Source organism: Patagioenas fasciata, chromosome 1 (assembly GCF_037038585.1).
Source record: "Patagioenas fasciata isolate bPatFas1 chromosome 1, bPatFas1.hap1, whole genome shotgun sequence".
NCBI lineage: Eukaryota > Metazoa > Chordata > Aves > Columbiformes > Columbidae > Patagioenas > Patagioenas fasciata.
In genome coordinates this window covers 198,681,274-198,696,431 of record NC_092520.1, presented here as the reverse complement: position 1 = coordinate 198,696,431, position 15,158 = coordinate 198,681,274, and the positions used below count along the sequence as shown (strand labels likewise).

Here is a 15,158-nt window from a genome sequence, read left to right as displayed (position 1 = left end):
GATGTTTTTGTTGCCTCTCACTTGTTTTGTGTGATGAGTGAACGTGAGTCTGCTCTAAGGGGAAAACTGAATTTGGATCTTGAAATGTCCGTTCAAGTGCTGTATATGTGGGGCTATAAAAAGAGGTCCAGATCCAGCCCTGGAGTGGCAGAGTGGCAGATAAATGTGACTTTAACAGGAGAACGCTGAGGACTCCCCAATTCTGCCCAGGACAGCAATGCTCATCTGCAGCCTTGGGTTAGCTACTCGCTCCGTAAGAGGGATGGAAAAGGCCCAGGGTTTGTGCTTGTCCTCCCCTGCTGTGGGCTGGTGAGTGCCCGCCAGCACAGGGGTAACACTCAACTGGCTTGATTATTTCTTCGTATAGCTTTATATCATTAGCACTGACGACATGAATGATGAAGAAACAAGGTTTGGTTTACAGCTGCTTTGCTGTAGGTCTGATTTGCATTTTATGTAAAACTGGTTGAACACGGAGGCCTTTGAGACGGGGAGAGCGTGACACAGTTGTGCTAGTGCTTATCAGAGGTTTAAACTTCTCTGTTAGCATTTGGTCTCTAGTTGCTATTAATAGTAGGGCCTAGATATATTTCTGGATGTGATAGCTGACAAGTTTCTTCGTCAAATAGTCAATGAACGAGCAAGAAGTGTTTCTATTTTCAACTTAGCTTTGACAAGCAATAGAACTTCAAAGAAAAGCTGTTCATAGAAAATAACCTTGGTCTGAGTTACCACAAATGATTCTCTTAAGTGAAATACTAAACGCAGTGCTGCAGCTTCAAAGTGTCTCTGATAAAGGAGGAGTTTTGTGGATTATTTTTTTTTTTCCAGCTGCACTGTAGGGGATTTGTATTAGTTTCAAACTTCCGTGTTTAAGTGAAGGGTGCTAATAAACCTTGGCAGAGGGGCAAAGTTAGGCAGATTTTGAAGGGAACGATCTGGTTTGAACTTGGTGTGAATAGTCACTGCCGAAGTGTTAGGGGAAGCAGAGAATCCGCAGGGAAAGGCGAAGAGCTCTGCTGAAAAGAGGTTTATGTTTGGAGGTGAGGATTGCCTCAAGTGCAAAGCCGGTAGCAAAGGGCTCCTCTTTCTTGATCTTTATTTCTACGCCTGAAGCAACGCATATCTAGACCTGCCTGTTGCTTTTTCATCTCACACCAGCGCCTGCAGTGATGTGCCACGAACCTAAGCATGTTTTTTAGTGAAGAGGCGGGCAATGTTGACCGTAAGGAAAAAAGGATAGTAACAGGAACGAGTGCCTCAAAATAGATTTTTACCCCTGCAGAATTCCATTTGGGAGAGTGTTGCGGCACCCTCCAAAGGGAGCACTCTGAGCTGAGGAGCGGAGTTTTTTAGGAGAAAAAATTGTGTCTGGTTTGTTATAAACTGCCAGAGCAGTAACTTGCTGAAGTGGCAGGATCAAGGAACTATTCTAAAAATTTTTTTAAAAGGTGGAACTTAGGACCTCTTGCTACAGTTTGTGATATATGTAGAGCATTGAATTTAAGCGATTTGTCAGGTCTGGTTTACATCAGAAATGATGCAGGCCAGTGTCTTGGAAAGCTACTATTACAATGAGTTTACACACGTAGAATCATAGAATCATACATTAATCATACATTAATTAAGCTTCCTTCTATTGTCTTTAAAAAGCAAAAATGCTTCTCCCAGTTTTATTTATAATTAAAGTATTGCTCATGTCAAAACCTCTCTCTGGAAGTGAAATGTCCTGGGCGTTTCTCATTCCTCTGGATGTCATGGCACCAACACATTCTGCAAAAATACTGGCTGCATTGATTATCTTACAGTAAGGTTTTGGTCATGCTAGTCAGAAGAAAAAGAAATGTAGCAGAGTCAGTTGTGGTAATTTTAAAGATCTTGGCAGTGCATTTGAATGTGGTTTATGGTTGATTTCAACAGTCTCTAGTTTTCGGTGGGATCTTCTGCGTGGATCTGTCTGGTGGCTTTCTTTAACAGACCCTTGGTACTTCCTGGTTTTGTAGCCTGAAGCAGTAGGAAGATGCGATAGCCTCACTACTCTTTTGCTTCATTTTTTCTACGAATTTAAAGATCGGTTGTGAAGTTTGGTGGATTTCCATGTTTGACTGGGAGTATCAGCAAGTTGAAGAATTTGGACTTACCAGCTCACCTCTTTCTTGTTTCAAGCAGCCTGTTAGGAACTGACTTCCTAATCTTTCTTTGGAGTGCAGGTTGCTAGCTTGTGCCCATTCTGACTTGCTTCAAAAATAGCCATGAGAAAGAGGCCATAATAGTGTGGGAAGATGGTAAATCATCAACTACTGAAAAACAAACTATGCATCTGTTACACTATGGAAAAAAATGTCTGTTAAAAAGCTAAGCTGCAGCATGTTTTTCCTCTGGTGACAGGAAGGCCCTTGAAAGATGGTTAGAAGTATTTAGGGATTAGAGTGTGTGTATTTAGGCTTATTGCAAGCTTTCTAAAGTACTCTTCATGTCTTGTTTCTTGCAGGGACTCCAACCGTCATGTTAAGGTAAAGCAGAAAAGTGCAGTGCTGAACATGCTAAAGAAGTTGGACAAAATAAGGTTCAGAGGTCACAAGAGAGATGAGTTCCTTGATTTAGCAGAGTCTCCAAATGCTTCAGACACTGAATGTGGAGATGAAATCCCAGTGAAAATACCTCGAACGTCAACTCGAGACAATGAAGAGCTGAGAGACCCTGTAAGTACTTGATTTAAGTATCATTATATTATGTTACATAGTTATCAGGCAGAAAAATAACAGAAATTAATAATTCTTTGTACCTGTATTTTGGATTTAGGACTTGAAGATTCGTAGACTAGGAAACAAGCTTCTAGTAATAGACTTTCATTTTGTGGAAATATCAGATTAATTTCTTCATATTAGAGTTCCTTGTCCCTGTTGTTAATTTTAGATGTTGTGGGTTGACAGGCTTGTTAACTTTGGATGTGCTTCTGAATACTGTCTGATTTTTATTTGTTTTGTTGAAGGAAATACTTCTTTTCAGTCTGAGCAGCTCAAATCTGCTCAAATGGCACTGGGCAGGACTGTAGGGCTGGTGGCTTCATTAGAGTTAAAGGGTCACACCATCTTGTTCTTCACTGCCGTGTTGTATCAAGTAATGCTTCCATGCTGTAGAGCTGATTTAAACCCGTGCAGAAGGTGAGAAAGACTCTTCACGTGCTAAAACTTTTTGGTACTTGTAAGCAAAAGCACTCAAATAGACCTACCGTTTAGAGTGCTTCAGAAAAAGTTAAATATTGGTTAAATTAAAAAAAAAAAAAAATCTGCTTTAACTGTTAAAAAATGGCTGTGGATCCTTGAGCTTGGAGTGCCACCATCTAAATTATGATTAATCCATGTAACTGTATTCTAGAATGTGAATTGGAAGTCAGAATTTGTACCATCCTATTTGGAAACTCACCGTGCAGTTTTTATCCCCAAATTGTGGTCAGGCTGTTGTCTGAAAGCTCGTTTCTAGAAGCACAGGGCTTGCTCACCACAAGTGTTAAACTAAAAGACTCTGAACTGTATAGGTTTAAGCATCTCCTTGGGGGTTGGCAGCCTGGATCCCGTTCTGTAGATGTTAGGTTTTTTAAATTTAGCTGGGCTTGTATAGCATCACATACAATCCTGTATATATGGAACTATTTTGCTAGAAGTTTTTGCTATGATCATAGAACAAACAAGTGGTAATGACAGAACATTTTTCATTCACAAAAAGTCTATTTTATGAAAGTCCTCAAGCTCCTCAGACAGGGAAGGTCTGTGGAATGCCTTTGCTTTGCTCTTACTCTGCTAAAGACATCTGTCATTTGTTAAGATGTATTGTGTATACAGGCACTGATCTGTGCTGATGCCTTTCCAACATGGTGTTTGCTGAGGTTTTTGTGGGTAAATACTGGCTTATTTTCATGAACCTAAAGTATTACATTTACGTGTGGAGAGCAGGGAATACCCTTTTATCTAATCAGAATGTCTGGATGACAGAGCTAGAAGCTGCATGAAGATCGATCTTAAACCCTAAATGCTATTGTCTGTGTTTCATCAGGAGGATAGTAGCTCCAGGATGGTGTGGCTGAGGGAATAGCGAGGTAAACCCACAGCTTCGATTAGCTATAAAGTCATACAGCTACACATCTGCAGTGAGATGGTCTCTGTTTTCTCACATTATTGAGCTCTGTGTGCTGAGAAGGTAATCTGAAGAGAAGCACTTTGCTTTCTGGCTGATTACATACTGTTAAGTGTGCTTTCGTGATCAAGGGTCTTGGGAAACGGTTGGGTATCGTTATTTAAAAAACAGAGAAAGGGAGAGAGGAAAGAGATCAGCAACAGCATCGGACTTGTTGTTTTGACCTGCTCCTGGTGTTTGGGAGCTTCAAACCCAGTGTGATGCTGGAACAGTCAAAGAGCAACAACTCTGTTATGGGTATGAGCGAAATAAGGAAACTTGTATGAGGAAAGGGCATTAGCATTTGGCCCTCACAGACATCTGGCCACTAAGTGCTACTGCCCATCCATAAAATGAAGGGAAAAGAAATAATCCCCTGTGCTGCAGAGATGCAGGAGTAGAGAAAGTAATGTTTGTATTTTTGAGTCAATGTTAAAATAGAGACTGAGATTGTGTAAACAGGGTGATTCTGAATTATGTCTCTGTTTCTTATTGAGATCATATGGTTGCATTGTGCCTGAATTGTTTTTAATTCAGTGACTAAAAGTCAAATCTTAAATTGCTTATACAGGGTTGTTTTCTTAAATAGGCTCTGTGAGCAACTTAGTATTATAGTGTTATTACACTGGTCATGAGAAGATCAAGTCTTGTTCGTTTAGTATCTTTGGGAGTTGTTGAAATCATGCAAAAGTGAATGCAAGTCTTGTGCTTAAGGTAGGCTGCATGTCTTTTCAGATACATGTGAGCTGTACTGTGCTTCCACTGCTGCTGGTTCATTGTTTTTATTAAAATCCAAGTACGGAACTAGTGGTCTTGAAAGAGCAAGATTAGTGCCTTGGAACTGAGCATAGGTATACAAAATTTGACTCCTGGTCCCCTTATCTGCATCTTCAATAGGTGGATATTTCTGACTCTGCTGTCAGCCATTCCCTTGACAGAGGCTTCATCTCTGCCCCTCTCTTCTATTTTGTTTTCCTTCTTTTTTTCCTTCTCTCTACTCTAGTGTATTAATCATTATGGAGCCATTAAAGAAAGATCTCTGTCGATTAGAACAGTACAGCACAGTAATATGAATGAATGAAAGGCTGTTCTGTACCGTGCCTCAAGGGTATCTAGTGCCCTTAGAAATGTGCACGTTATGTATGTGCCTGAAGTTGACAAGTATATGCAAAAACTTACCACAAATTGAAGTTTCAGAGTAAAAAGTCTTGTGATTGCAGAGCCCTGACCATCTGCAAAGAAGAGCATCCTCTGTTGCACACCTCCGACAAGTGGAGTGTTCATTCCCACACAACAGATACAGTGGTGGGACTTAGTCCCAACACTTCACATGTCTTACTGAAGTAGCATGTGCAAAATATACAGCCTGTAGAAGTACAGAAAGGATGACTGTATGAGGTCATCTTATGTTCTTTATCTTAAAACTGTGAGGTTTACCTGTTTAGTTCAATAATAAACATCCTAACTTGTGTTTGGGTGAAGCATACAGCTAGGTCCTGGTAGGAGAGGCCTGAGGTTGGAAGGATTTATTATTTTCCTTTGAATTCTCCTCAGTGGTTTCTGAGACTGTTTGTTTATGAGGCATCTGACTCTTAATCTGAGCTAGTTTGGTCTCCACTTACAGGGAAGCTGTTTGCTTGTGTGGGTACTTTTCTGCCTCTCATTTATGTGCCCTGACTACCAGGGATGTCATGGATAGCAGGTATTTCCCTAGGTCTCTGGATACTTAGACACTGATATCAGATCATTGCCAAGACAGACGTGTGGGTTAACAAATTAACTCTTTTCTAAGCATCTCTTTAAGTTCCCGAATAGCTGATTTCTTCCTTCCTTGCCTCTTTAACATATGTGGTTGGCTGGTGGTTTTTTTGTTTTTGTTTTTGGTTTTTTTTTTTTTGTTTTTTTTTGGTTTTTTTTTTTTTTTTTTTTTTTAAGCAAGGGCATTCAATACTGTGTGCAGCACTGTTATTTCTACATTGTTTTGTAAAAACACCACAATCATAAAATAGGTAGAGGGGTTAACTTGGTCCATTCCTATTTCTGAATAGTGACTGTATCAGAATTTGTTTTGTTGTGACATTGGAAATTCAGGTAGTGTTGCTTGCTCGGTAACTAAAGTCACCATTATTCAGTGTAATCATGTTTTCCTATTCTGTTAGATGCAACATGGGTTCCTTCCTGCTAGACCGCAATTCAGAACTTACAAATCTTTAAAATACTGCTTCGTCGACTTGATTTGCTAAGACGCAAATGTTCAGGAATAGGGACTGTGCCCTGAAAATCTTAGATCACCCTTGTATTTGCCAGTTCTGGCTTGATTTGCCTCATTTTAACTTATGTCTCATCACTTTGTGCTATAAATGAATTTATGTACTCTTAATGTGACAAATGTCACATTTATATAAAAGGGAGGAAATGTTCAGTATTACGTACAGTTGTATGAATGAACTCGGTGCAGAGGAGGATCAAGCCCCCTTCGACAGAGTGGGGAAAGAACAAATTTGTGTTTAAACCCGTGAAGGTTCTACACTAATCTGGCAGTGAGCATTGCAAATTGAAGCTCTCTTGTACCTGACGTGTTGTACTGAAAGCAGTCCAATCTACTTATGCAAGTTCCCGACCGGTGTGCTAGGATTAAATCTGAGTTATTGTGATACAGAAAACATTAATTGCAGTTCCAGTACAGTTTGATTTTTCCTGAAACATGTCAATTGAACCCTTAAACACTTCTGTATCATCACCTCGTTTACAATGTTTGGAAGGTATAAAGCATGATGCTTGAAAGGTATAAAGCATGATGCAAACATTGCTGTTAAGATATTAAAGTCTCTAAAACTGGCTAGAACTAGATTTTTTTTTTTATTATTAATATTATTAATTGTTGTGAAATATAGCTGTGTTTTAGGAGTTTGCCAATATGGGTATGCTTCCTAGAATTGCTGCTAAAGATTAGCAGTTCACGCAGATGCTTTTCTTCTTGAGCAGTGTTACTGCGTTTTCCCATTCCTTACAGCAGGTAAGTGCATCAGCCACACAGAACCCTGTTGTAATTTGAAATAAGAAAATGCATGTGAAGTGTCAGCTGAGAAACTCAGGAGACTATGACCTCTACAGACAAGCTCTGTGGTGTGTTGTATTACTGAAGAATAGCTTGGCTGGAGGGGACATTTAAAAGTCATTTAGTCCAACCCCCTGCAATGAGCAGGGACATCTTCAACTCCATCAGGTTGCTCAGAGCCCTGTCCAGCCTGGCCTTGAATGTTTCCAGGGATGGGGCATCTGCCACCTCTCTGGGCAACATGGGCCTGTGTTTTACTACCTTCCTCGTAAAAGAAATGTATTCCTTGTATCCAGTCTGAATCTCCCCTCTTTTAGTTTAACACCATTACTCCTTGTCCTGTCACTTCAGGCCCTACCTGACTTCCCCTTCTCTTTGCTGCTCAAATGAAGGCAAGTTAAGATTTTCTATTTTAAGCTATGTCTTCTCTGTGTCGTTTCCCAGTTGCTGCCAGACCTCGAGAAGTGACTTGGTGGATGGTTGTACCCCCAGGCTTGGCACACTGTGTCCTCATTGCTCCCCATCCTCCGTGCTTGAGAACTGCTCCTAAGTTAATTAAAATCTTGGAAATGAGAGCAGCTTTTTGTTAGATATTCCTAGAGAAAAATGATCCATGTATGCATGTAAAATAAAAGGAGGATGGAGTTGGCCAGTTACTTTTCTGTAAGATGCGAAGATGGAGAGGACAGATCTGCATCTGCTTTATTAAGAAGTGACTTAGACCTTTTCCATGACTGTACAGTGAAGGTGGTGTTGGTGCTCGGAGCACAAAACCAAATCCCAGGGCTTGCAGGGTGAGGGAAGGCAGAGAGCTCTCAGGTTAGGAGATGCTGTTACGAAAAGCCTGAACTGCAGATGGCTTGAAATACACGTTTGTGGGTAGATGTGGTTTTTCAGATCCAGAGCTGGATGTGTCCTGGAATAGCAACTGTGAACTCTGACAGTGGGTTAGAGGCAATCTTTCGTCATCAGAAACCTTCCTTTAACCCCTCTGTGTCTGACCCTTCGTGCTCAACTCTGGCATTTTGCTGGCATCCGAGGCACCACCAAGCCTTGTGCACGGCCTTTGCTAAGTCATAGTGATTGCCAACATTTTAAGAGGGCTCCTGTGTCAAATACTGGCAAAGCTAGAGAGGCAGAAGGAAAAGCAGAAATCTCTGGAAGGCTTCAAGGCTTCTACTGTGAGTCAGAAGAAAGAAAGGGCATCTGTAGTTAATTTAAAAGTGTAGTTAATCCAGCTCAAGTCCCAGTACTAGCCTGCAGAGACCCCAGAAAAACAAAACAATACCCAGTTAATGCTGGAATTAATACAAGGTAATTTTTTTTTTGTTAACTTGTGTTTAGTTAGTTATGCTAATTTCAGACAGACGTGTTTTTTGAATATGGAGGCAGGCAGATGACCTCCAACAAATGTGTAGACCTTATATCTTATCTTTTTAGCCTGTTAACACCTCTTGACACAATGAGGTGAATTGGTGTGGGAAAGAGACTCCTGGGACAATAGAAGCATCTGCTTAAATGTCTTCCAAATCGCTGTCCTGGACATGCTCAGTTTTCTGAACACTTCTAAGTTGTATTTATTAATACCTTACAGTGTCCCTAGTTTTGGAAATTGTGTACTTTGTTTTCTACCAAACTGTGTCACTGTATCTTACTACCCTGGTTAAACTGTTTTATTATTATATTATAATTGCATGATCTTGCTCCTAGTAGTCTTAGGAAGCAGCCTTATGCTTTGACTTAATAGATGTTATTCTTTTTTCTCTATCTCAGTAACACTCATTGTAATCTTTTGGGCTTAGTTTAATGATGTGTACCTGCTGATTTTTAACCCTTTCACTGATGTCACACATCTTGGGTCCAGTGCTGTAGTGGATAACACACATTTGGAAACTTTCAGAAAGAATTCTGTTCACCCATGTCATTCGTTCCCCAGTATTTGTCATCTTTTGCTTTTTCTTGCTGGTGAAGAGACACAGTCAAGGTATTCTGGGTTTTAATTAATGACTTACACATTTCAGAAGAACCAAGAGTGGAGCTACTTCTCTAGATGTATTTCTGAAGTGTAGCTCATCTCTTGGTGAAATACCCTGAGTATCTTCAACGAGGGTGAAAACTTGAATATGTCTTAGATATTTTCTAGCCCCTTTCTTCGTCATCTCCTCCCTTTCCTCAGCCTTTGTGTTCCGGTCTCCAGCGCAGCACATAGGGTTGGGGACCAGGGATGGCTTGGGCAGGAGCCAGGTGCTGCCTTGGGTAGTGGCCAGTTCATCACAGGTTGTCTCTGCTGCTCTTTCCCCCTCACACTCTTTCCCTGCTCCAGCGTGGGTCCCTTCCACGGGGTGCAGCCCTTGAGGAGCAGACCGCTCCAGCCTGGATCTCCCTGGGGTCGCAAGTCCTGCCAGCAAACCTTCGTCAGCCTGGGCTCTTCTCTCCACAGAGTCAGAGGTCCTGCCAGGACTCTGCTCCAGTGTGAGGTGCCTCATTTGGGCATCCATCTGCTCCAGTGTGGGGTTCTCCCTGGGCTGCAGGTGGAAATCTGCTCCACCATGGACCTTCATGGGCTGCAGGGGGACAGTGGCCTCACCATGGGCTGCACCACGGGCTGCAAGGGAATCTCTGCTCTGGCTCTTGGAGCACCTTCTCTCCCCCTTTCTTCGCTGACCTGGGTGTCTGCAGAGGTATTGTTCTCACATATTCTCACTCCTCTCTCCAGCTGCAGTTGCAGTTATGCAGTTTTATTCCTCTTGTTAACTGTGTTATCCCAGAGGTGCTACCACCGTTGCTGATGGCTTGGCCTTGGCCAGCAGCAGGTCCATACTGGAGCTGGCTGGCATTGGCTCTCTCAGACACAGGGAAGCTTCTGGCAGCTTCTCACAGAAGCCACCTCTGTAGACCCCCCACTACCAAAACTTTGCCATGCAAACCCAATACATGCGCAGAGCCCAGGAGCACTCCTTGTGAGTACAGCATCTTGCACGTGATTTTATTTATCTATCTACTTATTTTTGAAAAGTGGCACTATTTATTTAGACAGCTCCATATGAACCCCTAGGAGCAGTGACTGTCCCTTTGTACCAGATGTGGATATACAATATAGAAAGCCATGCTTTAGCACCTGGCCAGCAATCTATGTTTTAATAATGCTTTCCCTTTGCCTATCTGTAGAGTGTGTTGTGAGGGTGCTGCTATTTGACTCAGTCACGTCTTCACCCTTGGGGCTCTCCAGGTGTCCGGCAAGTGATAATGCTAAATCTTCTGGCATAAATAAACATGACCTAACTCTGTAGGTAAGAAATCAACACAGATTAATTGCCATCTTGTGCTCTTCTGAAAACAGACAGCTGTTACTCTTCAGCAGTGGCTGGAGTGGTTGCAGATGGCATCTTACTGCTCCTCTCTGGTTAAAGACAGGTGTGAATGGGGGCTCTGGAGACCAACGCCGAGGATGCTGCGCTGCAACTCCCCATGTGAGGGCTGCCCGGGGCTCTGTCCGGCCCTGCTGTGGCATCTGTGCCCTGGTGAGACCACATCTGGAATATTGTGTCCAGTTCTGGACCACTCAGTTCCAGAAGGACAGGGAACTGCTGGAGAGAGTCCAGCGCAGGGCAGCAAAGATGATTAAGGGAGTGGAGCATCTCCCTTATGAGGAAAGGCTGAGGGAGCTGGGTTTCTTTAGCTTGGAGAAGAGGAGACTGAGGGGTGACCTCATTAATGTTTACAGATATATAAAGAGTGAGTGTCAGGAGGATGGAGCCAGGCTCTTCTCAGTGACAGCCAATGGTAGGACAAGTGGTAATGGGTTCAAACTGGAACACGAGAGATTCCACTTAAATTTGAGAAGAAACTTCTTCTCAGTGAGGGTGACAGAACACTGGAACAGGCTGCCCAGGGGGGCTGTGGAGTCTCCTACTCTGGTGACATTCAAAACCCGCCTGGACACCTTCCTGTGTAACCTCATCTGGGTGTTCCTGCTCCGGCAGGGGGATTGGACTGGATGATCTTTTGAGGTCCCTTCCAATCCCTAGCATTCTGTGATTCTGTGGTTGGTGCTCGCTCCAGAATGGGAAGCAGCTCATGGCTGCTGCGGCTCATCAGGACCGGCAGCCCTGGCACAGAGCTGCGTGGGTGTCACTGTGCTGCTTTCAGGACTGGAAGTAGCATCTCTGCTTTTTCCACTGTAATACCACTGTATTGAGCAAGCCCAGGTGGGGAGTCAGTACCAGGTAAATGCCAGGCGGTAGATGCCTACTGAGTGCTAATTTGCCTGTATAGACAAATTCTGAGGCTTAAACTCAGCATCTGTTCAGCTCAAACAAGAAAACAGATGTTTAATAGGTATCTCCACACTGTTTTATTTTAAAAGTGCAAATCATTCCCAACAGTAAAAGTACTTTGCTGTCAGTGAGCTTTCGTTACATCTTTCCTAAGCGATAGAAAATTTCTATTAATTAACTCTCTTGTAGATTAGTATAATTTATATTTGTATGTAATTTAAGCTGTCATGGTTAAACGTATGCAAGCTGACTTTTGAAAGCGATACATCTCCTGTGTTTTTCAGAGCTCAAACAAGGGATAGGGGAAGGTTAGGATAGGTAAATAAATCCCTTTTTGTCTTGAGTTCATGTCTTCTTCTGTAGTCTAGCACTTCGATTTTGAGTATAAGCTGTTGGAGAAGCTCCTATAATTCCCACTGACAGACTTTTTGTACGTGATGCGGACTGCACACAGTGCCTGAACAACTATTAGCTGGGAGATGCCCTCAGCCACCCTTTCTCTTGCTGTCTGAAAATGTCCCTTTATGGGAGGAGGACAATGTCACCTGCCTTCTGCTCCTGGGAGAAAGCCTGGGGCTTTCCTGTGTTCCCCTCCTGGAGGTGACAGTTGTCACTGCTCATCTTGACTAATCAGGTCACTCTTTAGTTCTTGCATTCTGCAGTATTGCTGGTGCTGAGTTCTTTTGAGGGGTGCTGGTAAATCAGCCCACACACACAATCTTCAGACTCTCCCCTCTCCTGGCCTGCCAGGATGAGCTTCTGGGCACCAGACACATCCGTCAGCAGAAACTGGGCAGCACTGGAGCTGGAGGAGCAGCACTCATCTTCCTTGCAGAGGTTGTGCTCTTCAGAATTACACTTCCATAAATGGATATTAAAATATGCAATATGTGCTTTCTGATAACTCAGTGAATGTCTGGAAAAGTATTATTTTTGCTAGCTTCAGAATTTTATATGTCAAGTATGTTGCATTGACGATTCATTGAATGGGAAGAGAAGACAGATAATGTAAATATGCCTTTAAATCAGCGGAAGAAAGGCCAAGTGATGAACTGCTAAGGGGGAGAAAAAGAAATCATCTTTGTTTTCTGTAACTCCCTCTGGTCTGCAAAAGCGCGTTTTATGGGAGAAATGCTGTGCATTTGATTAGCTTTCACTCATCTTGGTAGTTTAATGGTGAATAAGAGGAATGAAGAGTTGTTGATACTTGCAAGTTTCTCACCTGGCTGTTTCTTTACTGCCCCAGAAGTAAGTTGATGTATTTAAATGACAAAAAGAAAAAACCAGAAGTGTCTCTGATCTGTCATTGTGCTCTGGATTTCTTATAGGCTGGTCCAGGGACCATCATCATGGCTTCAGGAGTGCAGGATTTTAACAGGACGGAATCTGACAGACTGAATGAGATCAAAGGTCACCTGGAAATAGCCTTACTGGAAAAGCACTTTTTACGTAAGTATAAAATTAATGCTCTGTGGTAAGGAATAGCTTAAGTCTGCTGAAATAAGGCTTCTCTAAACTGAAGAAGTTGGCATCAGAATTTTGAGGTGGGCTGATGCGCAGATAGCATGTGGGCTGACATTTCTCTGTCAGGAATTGAAAAGCATTCCCAAGGTTTCTGGGTCACTTGGATATTTTTTCCTCATTGCATTCCTCAGAACATACCTCTCACTACATGACAGAAGCTGCTCAGTTGAAATCTTGGTGTTCACATCTTCAGGTTATCTCAGAATTAACTCAACCTTAATGTGGTTGCATTAGGCATTTTTTTGTTTAATAGTAATTGTAAGAAGGAAGAAATTTCTGAAGGAGTGATCAGTGCATCTCCTTGGCAGCTGTTTCAACTGTATGTCTTAAAACACATCTCTTAACAGTAAATAAATTACTGGTAAGGGGTACAGGGAATGCAGATAAGAGTATCTGTAGATTTCAAGTGTTACTTGTTTGGTTTGTGTGTATGTATGTGTGTATATATATGTCTATATGAGACAAAATTGTCGTTCATGGCTAGAGGCACCCTCAAGACTTTTAGGATTTTATCTCAGCAGATCTGAACTGCTGACTGGTAAAACAGGGTAGTTAAAACCATTTCTTTAACTTGGTAGAAGTAGAGATCTCTGTAATAAATCAACAAGAATTCTTGCTCAGTTGCTTCCCAACATGGTCATTTTAATGGGTCGTTTTTGAAGTTCAGAATATGAGAGTTGCTTTTTATGTGTTCGAAGCATGTCAGATATTTTCCAAGGGGTAGAAATAACAAGTCTATAGATTCTATTCAATTTCTAGGTTATAATCTAACAACAAGACTTGTGTTCTATCTTCAGCATATTCTCAAGAATTTAAAATTAATTTTCTATTATTTCTTTTTTTTTTTTTTGTTTCCTCCTGTGTGTATGAAAGGAAAGCATGATAAAGGAGACTGGGCAAGGATTTATAGTGAGCTGCTATCAGCTTCTGCTGGTATCTGGAAGAGGTATCATGACTGGAATGTCAAACAAAAACTGAAAGCTCTGTTTGACTTGCCTTGTTGATTTCAGTGATTTGTCTGAATTCTTATTTAACTGTGCAGTACAGCTATCGTGTACTCCTTCCATTCCTCAAGTCATATTACCTAAGCTCCTGTTACCAGGATGAGACATTTGTGATTTCCTGATGTAATCTGATGTGTGACAGAAACAGTAGAACTTTCCAGAACAGATTTCTGGTTTGAAATAGGATGTGCTTTTTGCTATAAAACCATGGTATGGTTCCCAAACTCTTCCATGGCTGGTGAATCCAATCTCAGTCTTGAATATGTGGTTACAGTAACTACATGGGGCACATATTTTGAGGGAGCACACTCCACGGTAAAGAGTAACAAAGCTCACCCTTTCTCGTAAACTTTGGGCAGGTGGTTGGAGGTTCAGGCCATCGGGGCGGTTCAGCTGAGCGATGTGGGTCAGTCCTGGTTGTCTCCAGCCCTCGCTGCCAGGTCCAGACAGCCTGAGGTTTGCTGTAACTGCAATTATAGTGGTGTCCTGACAAACTGGTTGTAATTCTCTACGTAAAAACAAAACGAGAATGGAAAACTGGTAGAGAAATAAGCGCATTAAAGGTTATCTCTTATTCCCTTATACCCCATTCAAAATTCTGGGCTGGAATATGTAACTGTGTCAGTTAGCGTGACATAGGAGCTCACTTTTTGGGTATGGTTCCTGTATTCTTCTATTTTCTTCCTTCTTCTCTTTGAGGTGTATGTGATGGAACATTTGTTTGTTTGTGGTTTTTGTTTGTTTGCTTTTTAGAAATGGTTTGTTATTTATTTTTCTTCCCAAATGTGAACTGATGGTGAGCAGAAAAACATTAACATGTACTGTTTGTTTGCTTTAATTTACCATTGGAAAGAAAGTCTGATGGTGATTTTTTTTTAAATCATATTGCTGCAATAGGGTTTTTTTTAATAAGGTTAGTCACTCAGCTGTATTTGCATACTATTTTAAATTTTGGCGTTCTTTAAGGACACTTTGCTATAATTGTATTTTTACATAAACCATTTGTCACTTACTCCATTTTCCCCATCTAGGTGTGCAAAAATCAAAGCAACTGCCAGAATGTAGGGGAAATGTTTAAAGTTCCATGGATTTGCTTTTTAATGTGTTGGGTTTCTAATCGCT

The 15,158-nt window shown here is 41.7% G+C and overlaps 1 protein-coding gene across 1 annotated transcript in view; it reads left to right on the top strand.

Moving 5' to 3' along the window:
• The window catches only part of GRAMD4 (GRAM domain containing 4), a 76,751-nt gene that overhangs the window by 23,647 nt on the left and 37,946 nt on the right, over positions 1 to 15,158 (top strand). Inside the window, exons 2-3 of the mRNA XM_065843813.2 lie at positions 2,492 to 2,702; positions 12,837 to 12,957. Coding sequence (XP_065699885.2) covers positions 2,492 to 2,702; positions 12,837 to 12,957 — 332 coding nt within the window. The remainder of the gene's footprint in view (positions 1 to 2,491; positions 2,703 to 12,836; positions 12,958 to 15,158) is intronic.